General features: G+C 46.2%; 1 protein-coding gene across 1 annotated transcript in view; it reads left to right on the plus strand.

Annotated features, from left to right (window-relative positions):
- LOC142583441 (nuclear factor related to kappa-B-binding protein) overlaps positions 1–23968 on the plus strand; it is a 588296-nt gene that overhangs the window by 155877 nt on the left and 408451 nt on the right. Inside the window, exons 9-10 of the mRNA XM_075693910.1 lie at positions 750–853; positions 13050–13137. Of these exons, the coding sequence (XP_075550025.1) occupies positions 750–853; positions 13050–13137 (192 nt within the window). The remainder of the gene's footprint in view (positions 1–749; positions 854–13049; positions 13138–23968) is intronic.

Consider the following 23968-nt stretch of genomic DNA (forward strand, 5'->3'; position numbering starts at 1 on the left):
TGTGTCACATGGCGCAGTGACACCACTGCACACTGAAACCTGTCCAGACCTGCTCTGCCCACACGCAAACATACCCAGCCCCCTACCTAAGCATGTGCACCCTATCTTGTTGCTTGTTCGGCATCACCGAAGCAATTCCAGGAACGTTTTGACTGTCTCTCATGTACACACACACATACACACACACACATATATATATATATAAATAAAATGCAACTGAAGATGGTCTGCTCCAAACCACCGTAAGTTGCACTCGGCTCCTCGAAGAGGCACAACATGTGTTGGATGAGCTTCTGCACAACACTTTGCAGTGCAGTGAAAGCAGTTTAAATCATGTATCCGGGACCTCAAAAAAGTGTGACTTGATGCTAATGAATTTCTCTCGCATTTACCACTAAATTGCCGAATTATTTCTCTGTTCCTTGTTCACTCTATTGCTCCACATCTCCTCCTCCACATTGCCCTCGTTGCTCTCCCCTCGGTCGGCGCTCCTTGTTGAGAAGTGCGCTCGCTGCCTCGCTTGTCTGTGGGACCTTTCAAACCGCATTATAACCGGTATGGTGTCTGACGCAGCTGCACTATAAGTGCTATGCGTACTTATTGAGTTTATAGGAAGTGAAATGAGAGTCAGAATAGACTGCATTATGTCCATTCCTGCTCTATAAGCAGTTACGTTATAAGCACATCTAAGTTGTATATGTGCATCATTTAAAATAGTATGCTGACTTGGATTGGCTCTTGATTTACAGGTTCGGGTCGTTTTCTAAGCAAGTGCCTCACTCTATCAGAAATCACCGAGGAACGGTTTCGAGACATGCTGTTGGCTCACCGGCAGAAGCGACTGGCTGGTTTGGTGAGTGCTTTCTGTCTGGAAGAACAAAGAAAAAAAACTAAGATACTAAACACACCATACCTTGAGTATGGTGTGTTTTTATCATCATCTGTTATTATCATTTTTAAATGAGAGTAGCGCGTTATGCGCTCCGTGTCGTAAAAAAATTCGGGTTCGCAGTCTTCCGATTTGCCCGTGAGCGAAAGTTTTCGTGTATACAGGTTTATATACATGTGTGTGCGTACGACTGAGCAGCTTATCCATTCTCGGCTTGGCCTTCAACGGAGCACAAGATGGAGGTGCCCCGTGTCTAGTCGCCTTTCCCGTGAGAGAAGCGACCAGTTTTCCACTACTATCTTACCCCTTCACGTTCTAAGTGCTGTTAAAGGCGGCCGAGGCACCTTATACCTAGCCGGGTTCTCGGCCGACTGCGCACGTGCGATTCCGGAGCTACGACCATTTAGAAATCGTTCTATATTGAGTTACCCAACTCAGTCAGCTTAAGGCATCTATCACAGACAAACCAAGGAAATTTTTTGGCACGAAGGGCCCTCGGGGCTTTACTTTTCGCCGATAAGGTAGCCTCGCCGCCTGTTTCTGGCGCAAGTGGATCGCCTGAAACAGGCCGGTTTCCTGCAGCATATCATCACAGCTGTGGCCGAAGGTCTCCTTAAGACCGCAAAACGCGGGCGACAGGATGAGCAGTTTACTTCACCGGAAAATGCACGAGTGAAGCAGAAGCGCGCAATCATACCGTGCATCTACGATAGCTCGCACAGACTGAAGAAGATTGGCAATAACGCAAATGTAAGCGTCATATTTTCAGCGCCAGTCAAGCTGTCCAACTTGTGCAAGGCCAGCTACTGTGGTTCTGAGAAGCCCAGTTGCCGGACAAATCACAAGGAATGCTACGTTCATTGTGAGAACAATATCGTGTATGAACTGCCCCTGTCGTGCGGCAAAAAATACATCGGCCAAACGGGAAAGTGCGTAAATGACAGGTTGCGTGAACACGCAATTAATGTGTGAACTGGAGGAGTGGGGCATCTCGCTTTTGACTGCAGAAAGCATGGGTGCAGTCCCATTTATAAACAGTGTACAGTGGTAGGAAGAAGCCCAGTGCAAACAACACGTGAGATTATTGAAGCGGCGAAGGTCGTTAGTTTGGGGAGTGCTTGTGTTAGCACGCCTTCAATAGATCTTTTAAGAAAAGAATTCGATTTTTTAAACGTGACACAGAGTGTGGCCTGATGGAGATGGCATTTTAATCTTGCAATTGCAAAAAAATTTTTGCTTATGCATGGTCGTTCTTTCACCTTTGATATCATCTTAACTTTCGTTTACACATGTCTCGTTGCTGTCTCATTTGATTAGAAATCAGTACATACGCGCATGCATACGGGGGTGTCTGTTACCTATACAGTGCAGTCCACTTATAACGATACCACATATAACGATATATCGGTTATAACGATGGGTTGATATGAGAGTGTCAATTTATGCATTAGGTCTAGGGAAAAAACCATTTATAACGATAGGTTATTCACCGCATATCGGATATAACGATCAAAATTTTGCTGCCTGGACGGCGTTTTCCGTGCCAAATAATCGTAACATTTTCGTAATCGTTTAGTTCCCTGAAACGAACGATGTCGAGACAAAGCGATGTTTACCTGCGTAAGTTCGTATCTGCCGCCATTACCGCGCACCGGAGAGTACCTGAGTAGGCGCAGCGCGCCACAAGATGACGCTAGCTGCTTCATGCGCGTCGGCCACAGTCACTCCGAAAGAGAGAGAACGAAAAAAAGCGACAAGCAAGGCGGCGCAGTGGCGCCTCGTCCCGCGTCTCTCTCTCTCTCTTGCGATAGCAGGCTGACGCCACCGAAGCAGCGTGCAACCAACGGTTCAACCCACTTCGAAGATGGCGCCGACAAAGCGCAAAGCTGTGTCGCTTGACACGAAGATAGATATTTTGCAGCTCTCTCGATGCGGCTTCAAGGTGAGTGCCCTTGTGAAGAAGTATGAGCTCGCCCAGTTAACGATATCAACCATCTTGAAAACCGGGAACACCGCGATGGTGAAGGCAGGAGCTATCAGCAACCATGCCGATCAGCGGAAAAGGGCTAGAGACCCTTTGTACGCTGATGTTGAAGAGGCGCTTTACCAGTGGTTCATCACCAATTGCTTCAAAAAGGCGGGCTTTGTGCGTAAGGACGAAGTTCCCCAACCCACTGAGACCAATACGGTGGAAGCCGCTGACATAACCGAGCTCTGGGAGCTCGTTCCTACTGGTGACACAGGTGGTGTGTCGAAGGAGAAGTTTTTGACTGCAGACAGTGCTGCCTCATTCTGCGATGAGGTCACCGACGAGGCGATCGCTGAAGATCTGCTGTCTCGACAGACGGCAAAGTTGTGCGACGGTGGCAACGGCAGCAGCGACAGTGACGACGAGATTGACAGTGGCTCCTTGACCCCGAGCTCGATGTCCACGCAAAGTGCACTGTCGTCGATCGACTCCTTAATTGATTTTGTGCATGCTAAAAGATTACCGCCAGTGTTCGCGCAGCCGTTGGAATCCATGCACATCGCGGTTGTGAAGCTGAAGCTGCCGCAAAAGCAAGTGCAGATTTCTGACTATTTCGGTGTGCCTAACCCTTGACACGGTCATTGGCGCTAGAAATAAAGTTTGTTTTTCACAGCCTACTTTCTACATCATCCATTCTTTAGAACAATTTTATAAAATTTTTTTTTAATAACTGCAGTCCAGATATAGCGATCATCGGTTATAACGATCATATTTTTCACCTTTCTCAATATCGTTATAAGTGGGCTGCACAGTATATATGTGCACCGCTTTGTGGAATAAAACAATTGTTGGAAAAGTTAGTGCTGTGTCCGCGTCTTGCCACTGTCTTTCGTCCCTTTTCGTGCGCTAAAAAACCTCAGTCATAAGAAATGGACACAGCCTGAAATCAGTGAGAAAGAAACTTGGCATAGGACAAACCAAGATGTGTGCACTAAAAGATAAGCAGGGTAATATCATTAGCAGGCTCATAGATATAAAAGCAGCGGAAGAATTCTATACTGGCCTGTGCAGTACAGGAAGGAATCAGGATACCTCACTTACAAACAGTAATGAACAGAATACAGTAACTCCTCCTATAACTAGCAATGAGGTCAGAAGGGCCCTGCAAGACATGAAACGAGGAAGAGCGGCAGGAGAAGATGGAATATCAGTCGATATAATCAAAGATGGAGGAGACATAATGCTTGGAAAACTGGCGGCTCTTTATACGAAGTGTCTATCGACTGCAAGGCTCCCAGAAAAGTGGAAGAATGCAAAGATTATACTAAGTCCACAAAAAGGAAGATGTTAAAGAACTGGAAGAAGTATTCAAGCTATTAAACTGGGAAGGCTTAGGAGTAAAGGTCGACGGCGAATATCACTGCAACCTTCGGTTTGCCGATGACATTGTTCTATTCAACAACACTGTGGACGAGTTATAACAAATGATTGAGGACCTTAACAGAGAGAGTGTAAAAGAGGGGTTGAAGATTAATATGCAGAAAACAAAGATAATGATAAATAGCCGGGCAAAGGAACAAGAGTTCTGGATCGCCAGTCGGCCTCTAGAGTCTGTGAAGGGGTATGTTTACCTAGGTCAATTAATCACAGGGAACCCTGATCATGAGAAGGAAGTTCACAGAAGAATCAAAATGGGTTGGATCGCATACGGCAGACATTGCCAGCTCCTGACTGGAAGCCTACCATTATCATTGAAAAGAATGGGGTACAATCAGTGCATTTTACCAGTACTGACATATGGGGCAAAGACTCGGAGACTGACAAAGAAGCTTGAGAACAAGTTAAGGACCGCGTGAAGAGCGATGGAAAGAAGAATGTTAGGCATAACATTAAGAAACAGGAAGAGAGCGGTTTGGATCAGAGAGAAAACAGGTATAGACAATATTTTAATTGTCATCAAGGGGAAAAAATAGAGCTGGGCAGGTCATGTAATGCGCCGGTTAGACAACCGTTGGACCATTAGGCTTACAGAATGGGTACCAAGAGAAGGAAAACGCAATCGAGGACTACAGAAGACTAGGTGGAGCAATGAAATTAGAAAATTCGTGGGCACTTGTTGGAAGCGGTTGGCACAAGAGAGGGCTAATTGGAGATTGCAGGGAGAGGTCTTCGTCCTGCAGTGGACACAAAATAGGCTGATGAGGATGATGATGATGAGCCAGGCAGCATGCAGCAGTCCAGCAGCAAGTGTTCTTGTTGCGGAGGACATGTGCAATAAAAAATTTAGTGAGTAGCGCTGTATATTCGTTTCCTTCTCTTGTCCTCATGTTCTTTTTTTTGTGCTTTGCCTCAAGTTATGCAGTACCAACTAGCCCAGCAGTCTGTTTGTTCTCTTGATCATTGTGCTTGTTTCTTGACCTGTTACTAGAAGTGTGTGAACCACACCATCCACTGCTAATGCATCCGATCCCACGAGCGCATATTCAGACATCGATTTACATATTTAGGCACATTCACACAGCACATTCAGTGAAACATGCTAGTTTTCTTGTCGAAGTGGAACTGCACGCGATAAAATAAGATGCCTTTGCACAGGAACACCGAGCAGAACACGTTGTTGGCTGCTGAGGTGCAACCACAAACGTGGCAACCTGCGCCGAGGCACCGCAGCGCCCCGTTGCAGCCGAGCTTCAGTGCAGATAGACCGTTTTATTGAGGGCAATTTTGCAATCACAGTGCCAGCTATCGTCCAGCGCCATGCTGGTATGTGGGATAGGGCTGGAGGGTGTACGTTGAACATGCTGTTGATGACGAGTGGCAAGTTTTCTCGCTTTCCCGAGAGTTATGAACAAGTTGCTTGTATTGGGAAACTTCTTAGTATGTCGTCACCAAGTTTTTAGCTTTGATATATCCGCAATATCGATCGGTGACGGGCCTTAGGTGCTCCCGGAGCTCTGCCGACTATATAAATAGGAGGTGATTAAAGTCTGAACATTGTCGATACGTAACGTATACATTTAACTTGTTGTTATTGTACTTCTAGCCTTGAACTCTATTAAGGTATCACTCAGGCGACAGTAATCAAAGGTGTCTCCATATGTCATGCAGTGTGCCGCACAAGCTTACAGCCCAATCCAGCTAACTGTGAAGCTTTGAGGAAACACGTTTTGCTAGCTGTCGTGCTCCTATAATTTTTGCAGTACGAGTTTATAAACATTGTTCATCTGGCAACCGGGCATCAAGCTTTACAAAATAAAGAACCGTAAGATAACTCAATCGAAAGGACTCTTGTGATACACAATTGGCTATTTTCATCCATGACGTGCATATGAACCTTGACTGTAACCTTCAAACTGATGCAATATTCCTGGACTTCGCGAAAGCATTTGACAAAGTACCCCACCAACGCTTGCTACTAAAACTTTCATGGTTAAACCTTCATCCTAACATTTTACAGTGGATAAGTGAATTCCTTGCTAACCGCACCCAGTATGTTTACGTTAATAATCAAGCCTCTAGTACTCTTCCCGTAACATCAGGTGTCCCGCAAGGATCGGTCCTTGGACCGCTATTATTTTTAATATACATTAATGACCTACCAACGCATGCCTCTTGTAACATCCGTATTTTCGCCGACGACTGTGTCATCTATCGCACAGTCAATAACACCTCTGATCAGCACGCCCTCCAGAATGACTTAAACAGCGTACAGAACTGGTGTAACCCATGGCTCATGGAACTAAACCCCAATAAATGTAAACTCGTGTCTTTTAACCGAAAACGTAATCCTCTCCTCTTCTCGTACAAAATCTCGCACGCCACGGTAGAATTAACTCACACTTATAAATACCTCGGCGTAACATTGTCCAATGATCTAACCTGGAACGCACCTGTCACAAAAATCATATCATCCGCTAACAGAACCCTTGGATTCTTAAAACGTCATCTACGACATGCCCCACAAAACGTAAAACTACTTGCGTACAAATCACTTGTCCGTCCTAAATTAGAATACACCTCTGCTATTTGGAGCCCTAACCAAAATTATCTAACAATTTCCCTAGAATCAGTACAAAGTCGAGCCACAAGATTCATATATTCATGCTATTCATATAACGTTAGTATATCATCATTAAAAGCAGAGGCAGGTTTAACATCTCTAGCTTGTAGACGTCTTATTACTAGTATGTGCTTGTTTCATAAACTTTATTACAGCTCACTTCGTCATCCGCCCTACATCAATCCGCCGGCACGTATCTCCCCCCGCATTAGTCATCCCCTTCAAGTTGCACGGCTTCGTACGCGCACTGCTACTTTCGCATCTTCATTCTTTCCACGCTCAGCCCCGGACTGGAAAGGCCTTCCACACGACATCGCCGCAATCATCTGTACATCCAAATTTCTGAATTGTATAACTACTATATTTAACAGCGAATAATTTATGTTCATTACGTGTTTTCTTTGTTTATTAAGATTTATACATGTAACCCACCCCTTATGTAACACCCCCAACCCCGGGGGCCTTTAAGGTAATAAAGTGAAGTGAAGTGAAGTGAACATGTACAAAATAAGCTGACAACAGTGGCCGTGAATTTGCCACGATCAAGCAGATGCTCGCGGCGCGTTGAAAGATTATGCACTCTCTTAGATCTCGAATGGTGCCTGTGCGTGCAAGCGCACCTCGCCTACGCGAGAGAGTTGTAAAACGAATAACTACTTTTTGCAAGAGCAACTATTTTCTGCAGTAATACAGCGTGCGAGGAGCGGCATTGACAGCTTGCCAGTGAGATTCGGAAGCACGGGAAGGCCCATGTGAACTAGGGCTGGCCGGCACATGGTAGGCATTGCTTTTATTACAGAATGGAAAAGAACACGCATTCATTTCTTTTCGGCACATATTGTTTTCATAATATTACCTTGGTCAACTTCCTCCAGAACGTTGTTTGCGAAGCATGATAACCTTAGAACACACTTAAACAGAACAAGTTTAATGTGCGTGCACGAAGAAATAGTTCACCCATTCGCAATAGTTAACTTACTCGGAATACGCACCTTTCTTTCATATCCCAGTTTGATCATGGGTGCCGAGTTCTGAGTTCGTCGCCATGCACAAACTGGGAACAAAACCATCCAAACATACACGCCATGGCAGCAAGTCCTTTCTGTTTATGCTGGCAATACAAAGCGTACGCTTCTCTGCTATCGTAGTGGCGGTGTCCACGAAGTCACCGCGGATGAAGATGCACTTCACGCTTGCTTCCAAAAGTTATTTTTGCAGCCAAATATAGCAGAGTGGTAGCCTGTTGACCTTGAGTCATCTGACATTGCAGAAATCCCAGACAAAACACGTTGGAATCGCACTAATTCGCAATTAAACCGCTACCTTTTCAACCTGCCGCTGGGAGAAAACGGCATCCGCTCATACCAGTGCAAGGAAGAGGTTGGCGCAGAGCGCAGGTTTGAGGCTGCGTTCCTCCCCGCTGATAAAATGGCCTATACCCTATATAAATGTACTGGATTGTGTGTCTGGATTGTGTGCCTGGGTTTTGTGTCTAGGTTCTGTTTTCTTGACCACGACCCTGCCGTAAAAGTCTGTAACAGGTCCTTTCATTGTGAAGGACAAAGGTGTTTGTTAGTATAAACAACTGCTTACCTGTCATAACCTATGTTTGGCCATTTAGCATTTGACACAAGGTTTCAATAATGCCTAGGCTAGGGAAAGTATGCAATGACAGGCCATAGTGCTGGATTTGATGGTTGTTTCTTTGATGAGATTTTGCATTTTGGAAGCAATGTCAAGGGTCCTATAGTACTACTCTACATTAAATTGTTAATCCTCAAGGTGTTCTGTCTTTTTTTCTAGTGCTGTGTATTTGGCCTGCAGTGTCTGACTGCGCCTTCTACAATCAGATTTCACTTGAGGTGGCAATTTGGGCGAGTTGATTATACATCTTGGAATGGTCTTTTTAGTGCTAATAGATAATTACTTGTACACTATACTCTTGGTTCTTGGTACATGCATACACTATACTCATTACTTAGTTCTGGTCTCAGTTTGTGAATATTCCAATACAAAGGTCCCCCCTCTTCATCAAGCCTCTTGTGTTTGAAGTTCTTCATTTAGTTTGAAAATATCATTATTTCTGAAGAAAACTTTCAACATTGTGGCTAAGCTGACACGGCTATAGTTTGGGAAATTAAGTTTTTAAGTTAACAACTGTACCTTGCTTTTTATTGTAGCTGTTTTGGAGACCTACTATCATAACCATTGCCTTCTGTACTGCACGCTTGCCCTTCGGCCTTTTTGTTACCACCTTTCCTTTTGATGAAGTAATTGCGGCACTGACCAAGTCAAGGTGAAAATAACACAGAGATGTTTCGGGGCCCGTACGGGTTCATTGATCAGAGTGTGATCAAGGAACCCATACGGGTCCCGAAACGTCTCTGTGTTATTTTCACCTTGACTTGGTCAGTGACCGCCAATTTCTTCATCGTCATGTTACCTGACGAGACGAACTTTCGTTGAACAATTGACTACCTTTCCTTTTGTTACTCGAGCCTACTTATAACGAACCTGGGCGTTCTGCAGTGTCTATTCGTTATACCCAGAAGTTCATAGTAAATGGACGACAGCTCAAAAGCCAAGAAAAGTGGCTAATCAAAACACAAAATTTACTTCTTTGCAAAGAAGTTTGTGATGCTCATCTGTTTCTGCAGCGCAAATCAGATGAGGGTGGTCTCCAGTTTATTTAAAGCAGAAACATGCTATTCGCTGAGGCCCTTGGCATAGACAAGTTGCCTGAGGCTCTCTATGTAGCCCATTGCTACGAGCATGCTTATGGGTGCTGGCTCCGAAGTTTCATCGTCACTGATGCCTCCGCATCACTCTCTGCCCGCACTTTGCATGTGATGCCCTCGTCCGTGCACGGTTCCGCAATATCAGCATCTTCATCAGCAGAAATAAAGTCATCCCAACCAGTGTTGTAGCCCTCCATGTCGGAGTCGACGACGCACTGCTACAAATTGCCGGTGGGCCGATCATCTTCGGAGGCATCAAACTCAACATGAGGCACTGCGTTGATGAAGCTGGCCTTGCGGAAACAGTTTCCGCACGTAAGTGGCCGTCACCTCCGCCCAGGCCGCCTTCGCCATCTCAACGGCTGAATACAGTGAAACCCGAAGCGGCAAGTTGGCGGTCGGGCAGTCAACAGCAATGAGCATGTGCTCCAGAATACAAGACTAGCCTACTCTGAAGTGCCTCCCTGATCTGTTGCCAAGGCAGATTGCTTCGCCATCGCCTTGGCGATCAAGGACCGTGAACAGATGGGGGAATCGTAGAAACCATTATCTCAGACTCTCAGGAGGCGTGCCGCTTCTTCATGAACGGCCGTCTCCGTTTCAAGGTTAGCAACCTCCTGGGAAAGGAACTCAAGAGTACATACAGACTGGTCTGGTGCCTGGGACACGCAGGCCTGGAGGGGAATGGGAGGGCTGACGCTCTAACTCGAGAGCTCACGAACCGAGTGGAGCAACCATCGCCCTCCCATTCACAACCCGTCACTTCACAGGAAAGCCATCAGGAGGAGGAGGATAACGATCCGGCACATATATGGCACCATGCGATATTCTTGCTCACCAGCGCGGCATGCGGCAAAGATATGGCACCCCCCCCCACATATCTTTGCAAGGGGAAGATGCAATAGATCTCAGCAGAATTCAAACAGGGGTCTACCCAAATTTATTAAGATTAAGCAAAATTTTCCCAATTATATATGGGCGTGCCTGTCCGTGGTGTAGCGACTTGCCACAGTCTTTGTACCACATCTCATGGAGATGCCAAAATAGACTGCCAAGTTTAAATGCATACTTAGTTAGGTATAATCTAGCTAACACACTGGAGCAACGGGAGGCACAACTCGCCAACTCAGACCCGAAGGCGCAGAAGGCTCTTCTGGGTCGCGTTTGGCTGGCGGCAGAAGCCAGTGGAGCCCTGGACTTGGGGCGCCACCCATCAAGCTCCTAATCCTCTATCCCCCTTTCCCCAATTCAATAAAGTTATTCTCTCTGTCTCTCTCTCTCCACAATATGGTGCCTATAGGATGCCCTAAATGCAGGTATTATGCCCAGATCAAGCGGCTGCACTTTCGAAGTGGTATTGGGTGGCAGGAAAGTAGCATAACTGCTGTTGGAGAAGTTCGCACATTGTGCGCTGGGCAGTTGCCGAGCACAAGCAGCATGCGCCTTCTTTGCCTCTGCAGTTGCGGTCAAACTCGCCCAGCCACTCCGCGAATAAATTGTGCGTCATCCATGCCTTTGTATTGTGCCTGTAGCGCATAGGTACACAGCTCCAAAAGCATCGCAACTTCTTTGATTTTACGATTACAAAGGGCACACACTGGTTGCACCAAAGTACTGTAATGTGCACTTTATGGTGTTTTCTGCCAGCACATGAGTTGCCTTTCATGGCGTGCATCTTGTCCGGCAGCATCTGATAAAATAACGCTGCTTCGTCTGTGTTATACACATCCTGCTCCGTGTAGCTTACAGTAATGGCTCAGTTTCTTACAAGCCAAGTGGCAACGTCTTGGTCACTTATCGAAGTCGCCTCGCCGGCAATCAATTAAAAAAACAATCCCATGCTGCACTTTGAGTCAGTGTAGCCAGCCATTGCCTGGGCAGAAGCGAGGAAAATCTAGCATGAATGCAAAGTTTTTGGCTTTGCCCAGCGTCATTGGCCCACTTATCAGAATGTTGCGAGCCCATGCGTCAGCAAATCACTTAAAAGCAGCGCGTGCTCTACCTCTGCATGGGCGGCCTTCTGCAGGCACTTTCTGTTCGTTGAGTTGGCGGCTGGGCTGGTGATCTTTTCCTTGTTCTTTAGAAATGTTGAGATGGTTGATTTAGACACGTTATACTTCTTCACAAATTCACAGTTTTTAGCACCTCCGTTAGCTTCGTTGCCATGTTCAGCGCTTTTTGTTTCATGACTGCTGCAGGCACGGCATTCCTGTCCGTCATCTTGAATTAAACTCGGGCTCGACTAGAACGAAGCGCAGAAGTGAGGAAGCACGGAGACTAGTGTGGAGAAGCCTGCTTCGCAGTAACGGCCAGAAAACAAAACTTCTGAACTTTAGCCGTCGCCAAGACAGCGAGGGAGTTGCAAGAAAGAGTGAGGAGAGGGGAGAGAGGAGTTGCGAAGACAGGTGGGAGGGCAATCTTGGAAGCCACAAGCCGACACTTGTGGGCAATGCGTGATGGTGTGGAGAGGGTAGAGGGGCACGAAACAGATAGTTCGCCTCTGAGAAGGCTTGGAAAAACAGACCACGTGCGTAAAGGCATCGGAGGTCGTCATTATTCCACATCGCGGTGGTGGACTTATGCCGTCCGTTTGCTGTAGTTAATTGGCAGGACTCAGAGATGGAATATGTGCGATTTTATGCCATTGAAATAATAATGTATATGTATATTTTGACGGTCGCACAGCTTTCGTTCGTTTTAAGCGAAATTTCGTCTTAAGTGGGGCCGTTATATGTGGGCTCGACTACCTTGGTTACCACTATCATCATCAGCTCCAGAATGACCTGGTGAACTAAATTATGCTTTTCAGCACACATTCACTGCCATTACCAAAAAAAAAAAAAAATCTGCTTCATTTCATAAAAACAAAGCTAACTTGATTTACTTCCACAGCACCTCCTTAAAATATGCATTTAGCAAGGCACACATAATACTAGAGACACTGTAGCATGGAAGGGACAATTTTCTCAGCAATGTGCCTTCTGTGGGGATACGCCTCTTTTGCACTGACTGAACTTTGCATGCAGAAGGAGCTTATTCTTAGACATTTTTGTGAAGAACATCACTTCGGCCCAGAATTTCTGTGGAGCAAAGAATCCATCACAGAACCATTTTTCGTTACCTATCACATGTTTATACTTGTGTGATCACTTCTGTTTGCTGCACTTGACTACATGCTGGATCATAGCGCTTTGTTGTATAACTCAAGTGTCACATTCTTGAATTCCTCTTCATAAACAAGAAGCACAAAACACAAAAGCAAGGATGAAGAGGATGCAGCAGTGTTTATTTCTACTTTCGCATCCTCATTTTCATTGTGCATTTGTTCCAAGAATATTGAATTCTGACTTGCACAGCTCATTTTTTAATTGTGTTGCACCGATGGCATTGCAGAATACGGCTGAGCTGGATACGTCGTCTGTGACCTTGGAGGAAGTGATTACCCGTACCAACCTGTCACGGAGGCCCCAGCTGCGACCTCGTAAGTACGCTTCTTTCGAGCCTTGCCTGAAAGGGCTGTTGGCTGTCGTCAGAAATATGGGAGCACACCCATAGCTATCACTTTGTAAGGATCCCTTGCACTGTGTCAGCTGACTGAACATGAAATGCACTGTTCACACATATATTTGTTTAAGAAAGTGCTGTTCTCGCTCTGAATATTACATGTATTTACTAATAAAGGACACCACATAGTTGTCATGGTTTTGCTAGTAATTTGTCGTAGCTTACTCATAACTTTTTTTTTATGTTACAAATTTGCGCTCGTTCTACAATTTTAGAAATGTTGCATGAAATTTTACAAGAAGATTCTCTACACAATACGGTATCGCTCGTTGGTCTGTGAAGATATTGTTACGAGGCATCACATACGAGCATTCCGTCAAAGGACTGCGTCGCTCTGCGAAGCGAAAGAAGATGGGGCATGCCGTGTGAGATACTGTCAGTTATTCTGTGGTAGCAGCAGCCTGTAAATATTGTAAGATATGATTTCATCTCCTCCCCGTGTACTCGTGAATCCCCATTATAATTTGGTGGAGCTGCGAGGTACCTGAAGGGCTGTACGAGTCGTGATCATCATGATCATCGTGATGACAGACGAGACCACGGCCATGCCTGTGCCAGCCAGTCGATTGTCCTTGCACATCCTAAAGACCCAAGGACATTCTGCTGTACGAATGAAGTTGACGTCAAAGATTGAATTGCCCGTAATGAACACATCAGTGAGATCAGTTGTTGGGACCCAATGCTGACGCTTGCAAACGCTGTTTTATCTCGAAGGAATGGCTAAGATATGGTTAAAAAACCACGAGGTTGAGATTTGACGTTGGGACACTTTCAAAGAAAAACTTAAGGCCTTGTTTGGGAAGCCCATGAGTCAAAAGGCAGCCGCAATGGAAGAGCTATCCATCCGCGCTCAGACGCTTACTGAACCATACATATTCTACATTCAGCATGTCTTGGCTCTTTGCCGTAAAGTCAACAGTGACATGACAGAGGCGGACAAGGTTGGTCACATGCAGAAGGGAATTGCAGACAATGCGTTCAACCTATTACTCTGCCAAAATGGTGCAGCCATTGACGAAATTATGAAGAATGCCGGTGTTTTGAGCAGGCCAAAAGTCGGCATATTGCGAAGACATTCGCTTGGCTACCAAACACCGCTCTGACATCATCATGCGAAGCCGGACAGGTCTGTCATCTGCAGTCGTCGCTGCCGTCGTTGGAACTTACATGAATCATTTTTCGGGAAAATGAATCAATTGCTCCTGCTCTTCCAAACACCAGCCACGGGGATTTTCATGTGCCAGCCATCTCCCTGGTCCAGTCCATTGTGCGGGAGGAGCTCGGCAATTTGGGTTTTGCCGTCTGCGTCTGCACACCTGACTTTCGTCCTAGGTCGCTGCCTCGCCCAAGATTGCTGCCCCAGAGACAACGGGTCCCTCCTTGTTCTCAGAATGCAGTTGAATGGCGGACGGCAGATCATTGGCCATATTCAGATGGCCAGATGATTGGCCATGGCAGACGATTGACCATATTCAGCGCTGTACAAGGTTAAAGAAGGCACACTAATGTGTTCGCAGTGCATTAGTGTGCCTTCTTTAACATTGCACAATGCTGAATATGGTTTTCTGGATTTTGTCGCATGAGTGCGCTCTGGTGATCGGATGTTGGTGGTTCCTGCACATTGTGCTCACTGTGCATGTTTGTCTAGATTCTGCTCTCTATAAAGGAGTGATGCAATAAAATGATGTCAATTTAGAGCAGCGCCTTGTCCTGTCGTCTCTTTTGTGTCCATTGTTTTGTGCTAAACAAAGTAATTATGGATTCGCACCAACTAGCCCATCAACATGTGCTACAGGGATATCTTCGACTTCGATGACCGCCCTCTGGGTCAAATGTCTCTCGTAAGTCATCAAATACATATGGGAGATGCTATTCTTATCAGATTGCGACCATATTGTGTGTCCCATTCCAAAAGCCAGGTCATGCAACGTGAGGTCGATAAGATGCTCTTTAAAGGCATCATATAGGCTTCTTCCAGTCCATGGGGGGCATCTGTCGTCTTGGTCAAAAAAAAAAATAAAGAAGGATGGCAGCTGAAGATTTCGCATCAACCATCATGCCTTAAAATAATGCGCAAAGATGTATATCCGCTGCCATGAATCGATGACGCCCTTGACCGTCTTCACAGTGCGAGATACTTCTCATCCATAGACCTACACTTAGGTTATTGGCAGATTTCTGTTGACGACTTGGACCGAGAAACAACTGCCTTTGTCACACCAGACAGTCTCTATCAGTTCAAAGTTATGCCATTTGGGCTGTGCAACATCCCCACAACCTTCGAACTCATGATGGACCCTCTTCTTCGTGGTTACAAATGGCCATCTGTCTCTCCTACCTAGACAACATCATTGTGTTTTCCCCCCAACGTTTCAAAGTCACCTTACTCGTTTGGCGACCATTCTAGCTGTCTTTCGTTAGGTGGGACTCCACCTAAATTCGAAAAAGTGTAATTTCGGCAGACAACCAATATCTGTGCTTGATCAACTTGTAAGTGCTACAGAGGTCCAACCTGACCCTGACAAGATTAACGCTTGTTAACGCTTGTCAGGGGATGGCTGCACATTCTTCATTCTTACCGACAACCATGCTCTTTGTTGGCTGTCGTTGCTCAAGGACCCAACTGGTCGCCTTGGTCACTGGGCTCTCAGACTACAGGAATATACGTTTGAGGTAATTTATAAATCTGGCGGTCTACATCACGATGCTGATTATCTTTCGCACCATCCGATGGACCCTGCTTGCCTCGCTGACTATGACAATGATTCCTGTGTGCTCGGCAAATCCGATTTACGCGACATTAGCACTGATCAGCATCGGGATGAATCTCTAAAGCTCACTATTCAGCAACTCTCTTCCGCACATTCCAAGCCTTCTCTACGTCATTATGTCTTATGCAATGAAGTTCTATACTGTTGCAACATGAAACCTGACTGGCCGAAATTTTCGCTAGTTGTTCCTTGGCACCTGTGTAGCACCATTCTTCAACATCTACACGACGCTCCCAACTGTGGGATACCTCGGCACATCACGCACCTACGACCACGTGTGACAGCAGTTCTTTTGGCCTGGCTTGTATTGTTCCGTGCGCCGATACATTGCTGCCTGCAAGCACTGTCAACGGTGCAAATGTCCTGCTCTTCCACAGGCTGGCCTGCTTCAACCTGTCGACATTCCATCGGAGCCCTTGTTTCGTGTCAGCCTTGACTTGCTCAGACCTTTCCCTACGTCTGTATCTAGCAACAAATAGATTGCCGTCGCAACCGACTATATGACCAGATATACCATCATGCACGCCATGTCCAGTAGCTGCGCTATAGACGTTGCAGGCTTTCTGCTCAATGATGTCATTCTTCGACACAGGACCCCGCACCAGCGTCTTAAGGATTGTGGCTGCTGTTTCATAGCGAAGGTCGTTCACAAACTTATTCATAGCTGCTCTACTGAACATCGCCATACGACAGCCTACCGTCCATAGACTAGCAGTCTTACTGAGCGCCTCAACCGAACTCTCGCTGATATGCTGTCTATGTACGTTTCTACTGATCACCGCGATTGGGACGCCAGCCTACTCTACGTTACTTTTGCCTACAACTTGTCCTGGCATGACGCCGCTGGCCATTTGCTGTTCATTCACCTATACAGCCGCAACCCTGCATTGCCCTTCAAGACGCTTCCTCCTACTGATCCCCCCATACCCACTGCATATGCTCAGGACATCGTCTTTCGAGCCACAATAGCTCGCCAGGTTGCTCACACTAGGCTATGGGTATCGCACGCCTCCCAAAAAGAGCGCTATGATAACCAACACTGCGAAGCCGAGTACCTTCCTGAATCTCTGGTCCTACTCTGGGTGCTGTCTCGACGCCAAGGCTTTGCACAAGGAGCTCCTCCCTCACTACACCGGACTCTACAAAGTTCTCCGCAAGCTCGACGACGTTTACTACCTCATCAATCCGCTCCCACATAGCCTGTCTTCTTCTTTTACATCCACTACTGATATCCATTTGTCATGGCTGAAATCCTACTTCACCAGCAATGCTGACTGATTTTAGAAGGTGCCGTGACGGTGCTCAGTCCACCGAGAGTAATGTTACGAGGCATCACGTAGGAGCATGCCATTAAAGGACTGCTTCACTCTATGAAGAGAAAGAAGACGGGACATGCCATGGTGAGATGCTGTCAGCCTATCTACAGTAGCAGCAGTCTGTAAATATGGTAATATACAATTTTGTCTCTTCCCTGTGTACTCGTGAATCCCCATGGCAATGTTCGAAAATATGATGGTGAAAGGACACCAGAGGTGTACGCATGCTTTGAGCATGCTTATTCATACGAGCTCACATATCAAGCAAAATCGGCAACAGAACAATCGCTGCAGAAGTCATTATTAAAGGTGTCCTGAACTACTCCTTGGTCTTGGTGAAAAAGAAGCAGTCTGCGTACAGCATACGCTGTTGTCAACATCTCGGCCAAATTTTGCAATTATGTTTTCTCATACTCTCTCTTACCAACAGAAGCTTTCCCCTCACTCTTTTTGGGCTGCCTTCATTTCATTCATTTCATTTATAGATACTGTGAATCCCATCAGGGATTGTAACAGGAAGGGCTGTATGTCATACATGGGAACATGGTATAAGGTGTTACTTACTAAATCTTATACAATAAAAAACTTGGGCATATAACAATTTGATTACGTGATTATACAAGAGAATAAGTAGAATGGAGAGGTTATGACAACGATAATTGCAGTTACAGAAACCAGTTACAGGGTCAGTATTGAGGTAATAACAAGTCACGCAACAATCAAGATTACAATAATGCCAACAAGAAAAGAAATGTATTGCATCACTGCCGTAATTATAGTCAAGCACAAACACCGTTAAAATAACAAGGCAACAAGAAACTACGTAAATAATGTGAAGAATTATTGCTGCAATGCGTATAGTTGATCCGCAATCAGGGTACCAAACGTATCTAAGGATGAGCTGTCAGTGATACCTGTGTTAAGATTATTCCATTCACGTGTCACCCTTGGAAAAGATGAGTATTTGAAAATATCAGTGCAGAATGAAAATTCGCTTAATGTGTGTGTGTGTGTTTATGATGAGTTAATCTATTCGAGGACGTTGATATGTATTTCATAATAGGCAGTTTATGTTGATTGTGTATTAACTGATACATGATTTTTAGTCTAGCAAGCTTGGCTCTGTTATGCATGGTTAGAAGTTCTGCCCGTTTCAGTAATGCTGTTGGTGAGTCTGTGATGGAGTGTTTATTATATATGTATCTCAGCGCTTTTAGCTGTACCCCTTCAAGTTTTTTAATCAGCTTGTTAGTAAATGGGAACCAAACGGTGTTGGCATACTCTAGAACCGGTCTTATAAGTGTTTTATATGCAATTAACTTTGTTTCAGATGGTGCTAGTTTAAGGCGTCTGTTAATGAAGAATAGCTGTCTTATTGCAGTTGATGTGATATTGTTAATGTGAGAATCCCACCTGAAGTCGAATGTTAGTGTCACACCAAGCTACTTATGCTCATGAACAGATGCAAGAGGAACGTTGTTAAGGGTGTACTGGAAGGCTGATGTATGTTTTTTTCTGGTTGTAGATAGTAGAACGGACTTTTTTAGATTGATATCCATCTGCCAGTCCTTGCACCACTGGAAAACTGCTGTTGTGGCGTTATTTAAAGTTCTATGGTCATCAAGGCAGTTAATTTCCTGGAAAAGAACGCAATCATCTGCAAAAAGTTTGATATTCTGTGAAGCATATGCTGGTAAGTCATTAATAAAGATGAAGAATAATACTGGGGCTAAAACACTTCCTTGGGGTACTCCTGATGTAACGTTAGTTGTCGCGGTTATTCAAAAGACTAGCGCAAAGTAGCAGGGACAAAGACAGAGAAGACGACAGGACGAGCGCTCGTCCTGTCGTCCTGGTTTTTTGTATCGCTTGAAGTGGACATAATGGGGGTCACCTCATTATTTTTCTCGTCCCAAGAATAAAGGCAACTGTTAATCTTTAGTTTGTCGTGGACCAGGGTCACTTTATCACCGGATTCCTTCCTTGCTTTTCCTTATTGCCATAGCTTCTTCCTAATATCTCGAACTCGCGGACAAGTTGGCGCTTGTCCTGTGTCGTTCTCCCCACTTGTGATCGTCTTCATTGGCGCTGTTCCTTCGTAATTCTCGGAAGTCTAGGAGCTTAAAGATTATTAGTCTTGTTTTGTTTGCCATTGGTTTGCCTAGTCTGTGGATGCGTTCTATTGCCACTGCTTCTAACTTCAAAGTATGCCTAATGACCTTTTCATTCACTGCGCGTTCCAGAGATTCGGTATTTTCTTCTGTGTCTTCCTGCATACCATACACAATAAGGTTCGACCTTCTGGATCGATTCTCTAGATCGTCTAGCCTTAATTCCAAGGACGATACAGTTTTTTGAAGGCTAGCGATTTGTTTAGTGCAAGCTGAAACATTGTCTTCAAGACATGATAGACGTTCTAGTTTTTTATCTATCGATGTCAGTCATTCTTCCTTTATTGTCTTTATGTCAGCGGCGATTTGAGTTAACTGTTCGGCAAGGCCCGAAAGGTCAGGCCCGGGATTTGTCTCGACATCTCTGGCAAGCAATAACAACTTTGCAAGGTACACCATGTCATACAGAGAATCGAGAAGCACCGTAGGGCACGGCAGCACGACGAGATAGCGCTAACTAGAGCGAAAACACTTTCCAAAACGCCTTCTTACCTGCATAAAGAAGACAAGCGGGTGAGCCATCTGCGTGCAGGCCCTGCTGCCGTGCCCTTTGGGATGTGCTGGGTCATCGCTGGCTTTTATGCTCCGGGTAAGGTGAGGGGCCGTGCTGGATGGCTTCAAGAAGTTTCTTCCGCTGGAGGTAGACGATGACGGGTTCCCTTCCGCAAATGGTAGGAAAGGAAACGACGAAAAGGTGTCGTTCTGAAGCACGTGCGCGTTGAGAATCACGAAAGGCTGATTTGGTTCTTGGTGTCCCATTTCATGCCTTATTTCATAATGTAGCAGATTACTATATGCGGCCGCTATTGGCCAATAGGTGACATTAATCAAGAAGGGTATTTGGCTGAGTGCACTTCTTCCTACTGTTACTGTGTATATTTGTGCAGTTTAGTGAACAGGCTGAAGTGAGCTAACATGTGCGTATCGAATTTTGGTAATATTGTACTTCCGAAGTACAACTATCGTACCATCGCCAACTATTGTCTGCTAATGCCTGGTAGCACCCACCTACATAGGAATGAAACATTGGACACTGCTTATCAGTGTCGTAGCCATCTGGTCTCGCTAATTTTATTTAGTTTTGAGCACTCAGCTAGCCTCGAACCATGCAAAACTTAAGGTCAGGCCACATGCACGCTTGCCAGCACGCGCTCACTCCTGGACGCTCCTGACCTTGGCAAACATCACTTCATATTAAGCTATTAGCAGCGCTTCAAAATGCACAAGTTGGATATGGCGACTATCTACAGGTCAAGCTGGTGCGGGACAAAGCCAGTCCACACCATGTAGCATGGCCAGACTGGAGCATAGGAGCGCGAACGTGCACTCAAGCCCTATCGTGCACAAACCAAACGCTGCGTATATGCGGTCAAGTTGCATGTAGCTGCGGTCGGCTACGTAGCGTACATACCGCAAATGCCGCGAGGTGCCACCATGAGCCAACCTGCTGAGTGCACTGCAGCTCACTGAGGACAGCTGCGTTTGGCTAGGGTGCCTCGATGTCCTCCTTGCCTAGCCATAGCGAGGGATGCGGTGTGCATTGATGCACCCTACGTTTGGCACGTTGTAGGAACCAAAGTTGGAAATATTGGTGTCTATGTGAACATCCAAAACAAAATTTGAATTGTGCGCTATGGTGACATTCAGTAGGCAGAGAGTTGTGGGCATGCCCCACTCCGTCATAGCCACTCCGTAGAAGGACTGGAAGATGCGCGAAGGGGATCATAGCTGACCTCTGATTGCTAATAACTCCACTTCTGTTTGAAGCTCTTTTCAGCAAGGTATTTATGGAATAGTCTATTTTAACTTCAAATTAATTTCTTGACTTGGTTAAAAAATGGTTCAGGACCCCTTTAAACCTGGCAATAATGTGCTGCTTGTCAATCTCTGCTCTTCCAAGTTTCTGGCATGCTTGGGTGCTGCATCTAAAGGTGTTGATTTCCTAGTACGGATATTTACAAAAAAAGGTGGGTGCTCACAAATATATATATATATACGCACATACATACAGCCGCCAACCGTTTATTCAGACCTCACGGGGACTGTGGAAATGTCCGAATAAACAGGTGTCCGAAAAGGCAGATTAAAAAGAAATTAAATTCTTTATTTCCACGCACTTATTCGGGCTCGGCAGTAGGCTTGAGGAAATCGTGAATGTGCCGTTGCACGCTGTTCTGTTTACGCGCAATCAGATAAGCCTGAATCTCGGAGAGGGTCGTACGGCGGCTGAAAGCACAGTCACTGCTTGTACACGCTCTGCATGCGACGGCAGTGTAGCACATGGTGCATCATCTTCCGACTCGGAGTCATCGTCCGGCGGTGCAGCAGAAACCTGACAAATGATCTTGCCGTCGTCAGGTTCTGCGCATGTCAGTACAGCAATGTCAGCACCTGTGAAACTGTCAAATGAGATGGTGTCCAGAATTGCAATGCAGCTACTGCGCAGGTCTCGGCAGAACATTTTCTGTGGGAGCGCATCGGAAGGCGACAAATCTTAGGCCTCCCGGCACCCGCTTGCCGGCATTCCCCAGTGCAGTCTGCGCGGGCACTGTCGGCGCCAGTAGACACTTGACACGATGTTTCCGTATGCCGCGTTGGATCACCGGAACCTTGACATAGCACACAAAGCAAACACCACCATGCCGACGCCAGTCGCACAAACGAAAAACGTGGCCTACTCGCAGTGTTGTGTGCGAAAACACAAATCGGCTGCTAGATTGTCTTGACATAACTTACTAAGCTGAAACTAGAACTGCTGTAGAGCCGCTCTATCGAAGCAGGCAGAAACGATGATGATGAGCGGGGATTTGCAGTAGCGCCACTTCGTGGGGCAGCAAGGAGGCTTTGTTCAAAACAAAAATGGCATTAAGCAAGTCGAACCATGCACCGGTCAGAGTTGATGCATGGTGCTCTCGATGGAGTTGGCTCATGGAGTGTCCGAAAAATCAGACGAGAGGTTGCAAGGTGTCCGAACATTCGGCAGTTATAATACATTATGGTCTATGGGGAGAACGGTGGTGCCACGAAGCTGACCGAATAATCGAGCACGTCCGAATTTTTGGAGTCCGGAAAATCAGTCGGCGACTGTATATCATCAGCAGCAGCAGCGGCGGCGGCGGCGCCTCCTTTTCCTCCTCCTCCTGTCCTGCGCCACCCGATTGCTAGTGCCCTCGAATACCCTAATTTCATCGCTCCACCTAGTCTTCTGTCGTCCTCGATTGCATTTCCCTTCTCTTGGTACCCATTCTGTAACCCTGATGGTATGACCTGCCCTGCTCCATTTGATTGTCAATTAGAATATTGTCTGTACCCGTTCGCTCTTTGATCCAAACTGCTCTCTTTCTGTCTCTTAACGTTATGCCTTGCAATCTTCGTTCCATCGCTCTTTGCACGGTCCTTAACTTTTTTTCTATTTATTAATGTACCTACATTTGCCCTGAGGCATTGTTGCAGGGGGGTGTTATACATGAGTAAACGCAAGAAGTTACAAGCACGGCATAAAAAAATTTTTTTGTCGTGATTACAGCAGTGGACACCGATTACAGTGGGACCAGCAGGTGACAGCCACACACTCACTGAATGCAGCTGTAGTCATGTTGCACTCATGCACAAATGCTGCCAGAGCGCAGCAGAAAACATTTTAGTAGGGGCGGTGACAACAATGTTGGGAACGGTGTTCCACTCTTTAATAATTTGGGGAAAGAAATGACGCTTGGAATGCAGATGTACAGCATGAATATTCGCCAATCTTTTTGCTGTTGTCCCTTTGGATATGTATGTGGGGGGGGGGGCTGTGGGTACCCATGTCGATTTAATGTCACCTCTTCACATACAATCTGTTTCAAAAATAAACACCTAGAATAGGTGCACCGGAGTTTTAGAGTGTTGTGGGATTCTCCTCCGTGCTCTCGGGACAAAGGAACGACATTACAGTGGAGCGAACAATCACAAGGGCATTTATTGCACCTTTCATAGATCAATGCCTGCTAGCCGAGTTGCTATCCACAAAACATGCCGATGGGCGCGTGACAAATCTAGAAGTCCGACTCACTGCGACCGGATAGCGAGCGAATATGTTCGCCCCATGCTGGATCCCAACGCCTGGTCGTTCGCGCGTACGGTCACGCAAACGGTGGTGCGTTCCAAGGCGGCCACGCGAGACGGTCTCGCAGAAGCATGGATCGGCGCACGCGCGGCACGGCACGTCCATACTCCTTGCTGTCCCGAACCCAAGAGAGAGCGCCTTGTCTTGTGGCGCCCAAGTAACCCCGCCTGTCGGCGGCTTTAGCAGTGCAACACTGGCGACATCTCTCGTACTGCGCCTCAACCACTCCGACCGCCACGGGCGCCAGGCCACGCCGCGAAGCCGGATTACAGGAGACGCACTATGCGGGAAAAACATATCAGGGGACGCGCGAGAGTCGCGCATCCCCACATTGTCCTACGAGACAGTGTGCTTTAGACCTGTAACGCTAACATGATGACTATAC

This window comes from Dermacentor variabilis, chromosome 5, assembly GCF_050947875.1.
Source record: "Dermacentor variabilis isolate Ectoservices chromosome 5, ASM5094787v1, whole genome shotgun sequence".
Lineage (NCBI taxonomy): Eukaryota > Metazoa > Arthropoda > Arachnida > Ixodida > Ixodidae > Dermacentor > Dermacentor variabilis.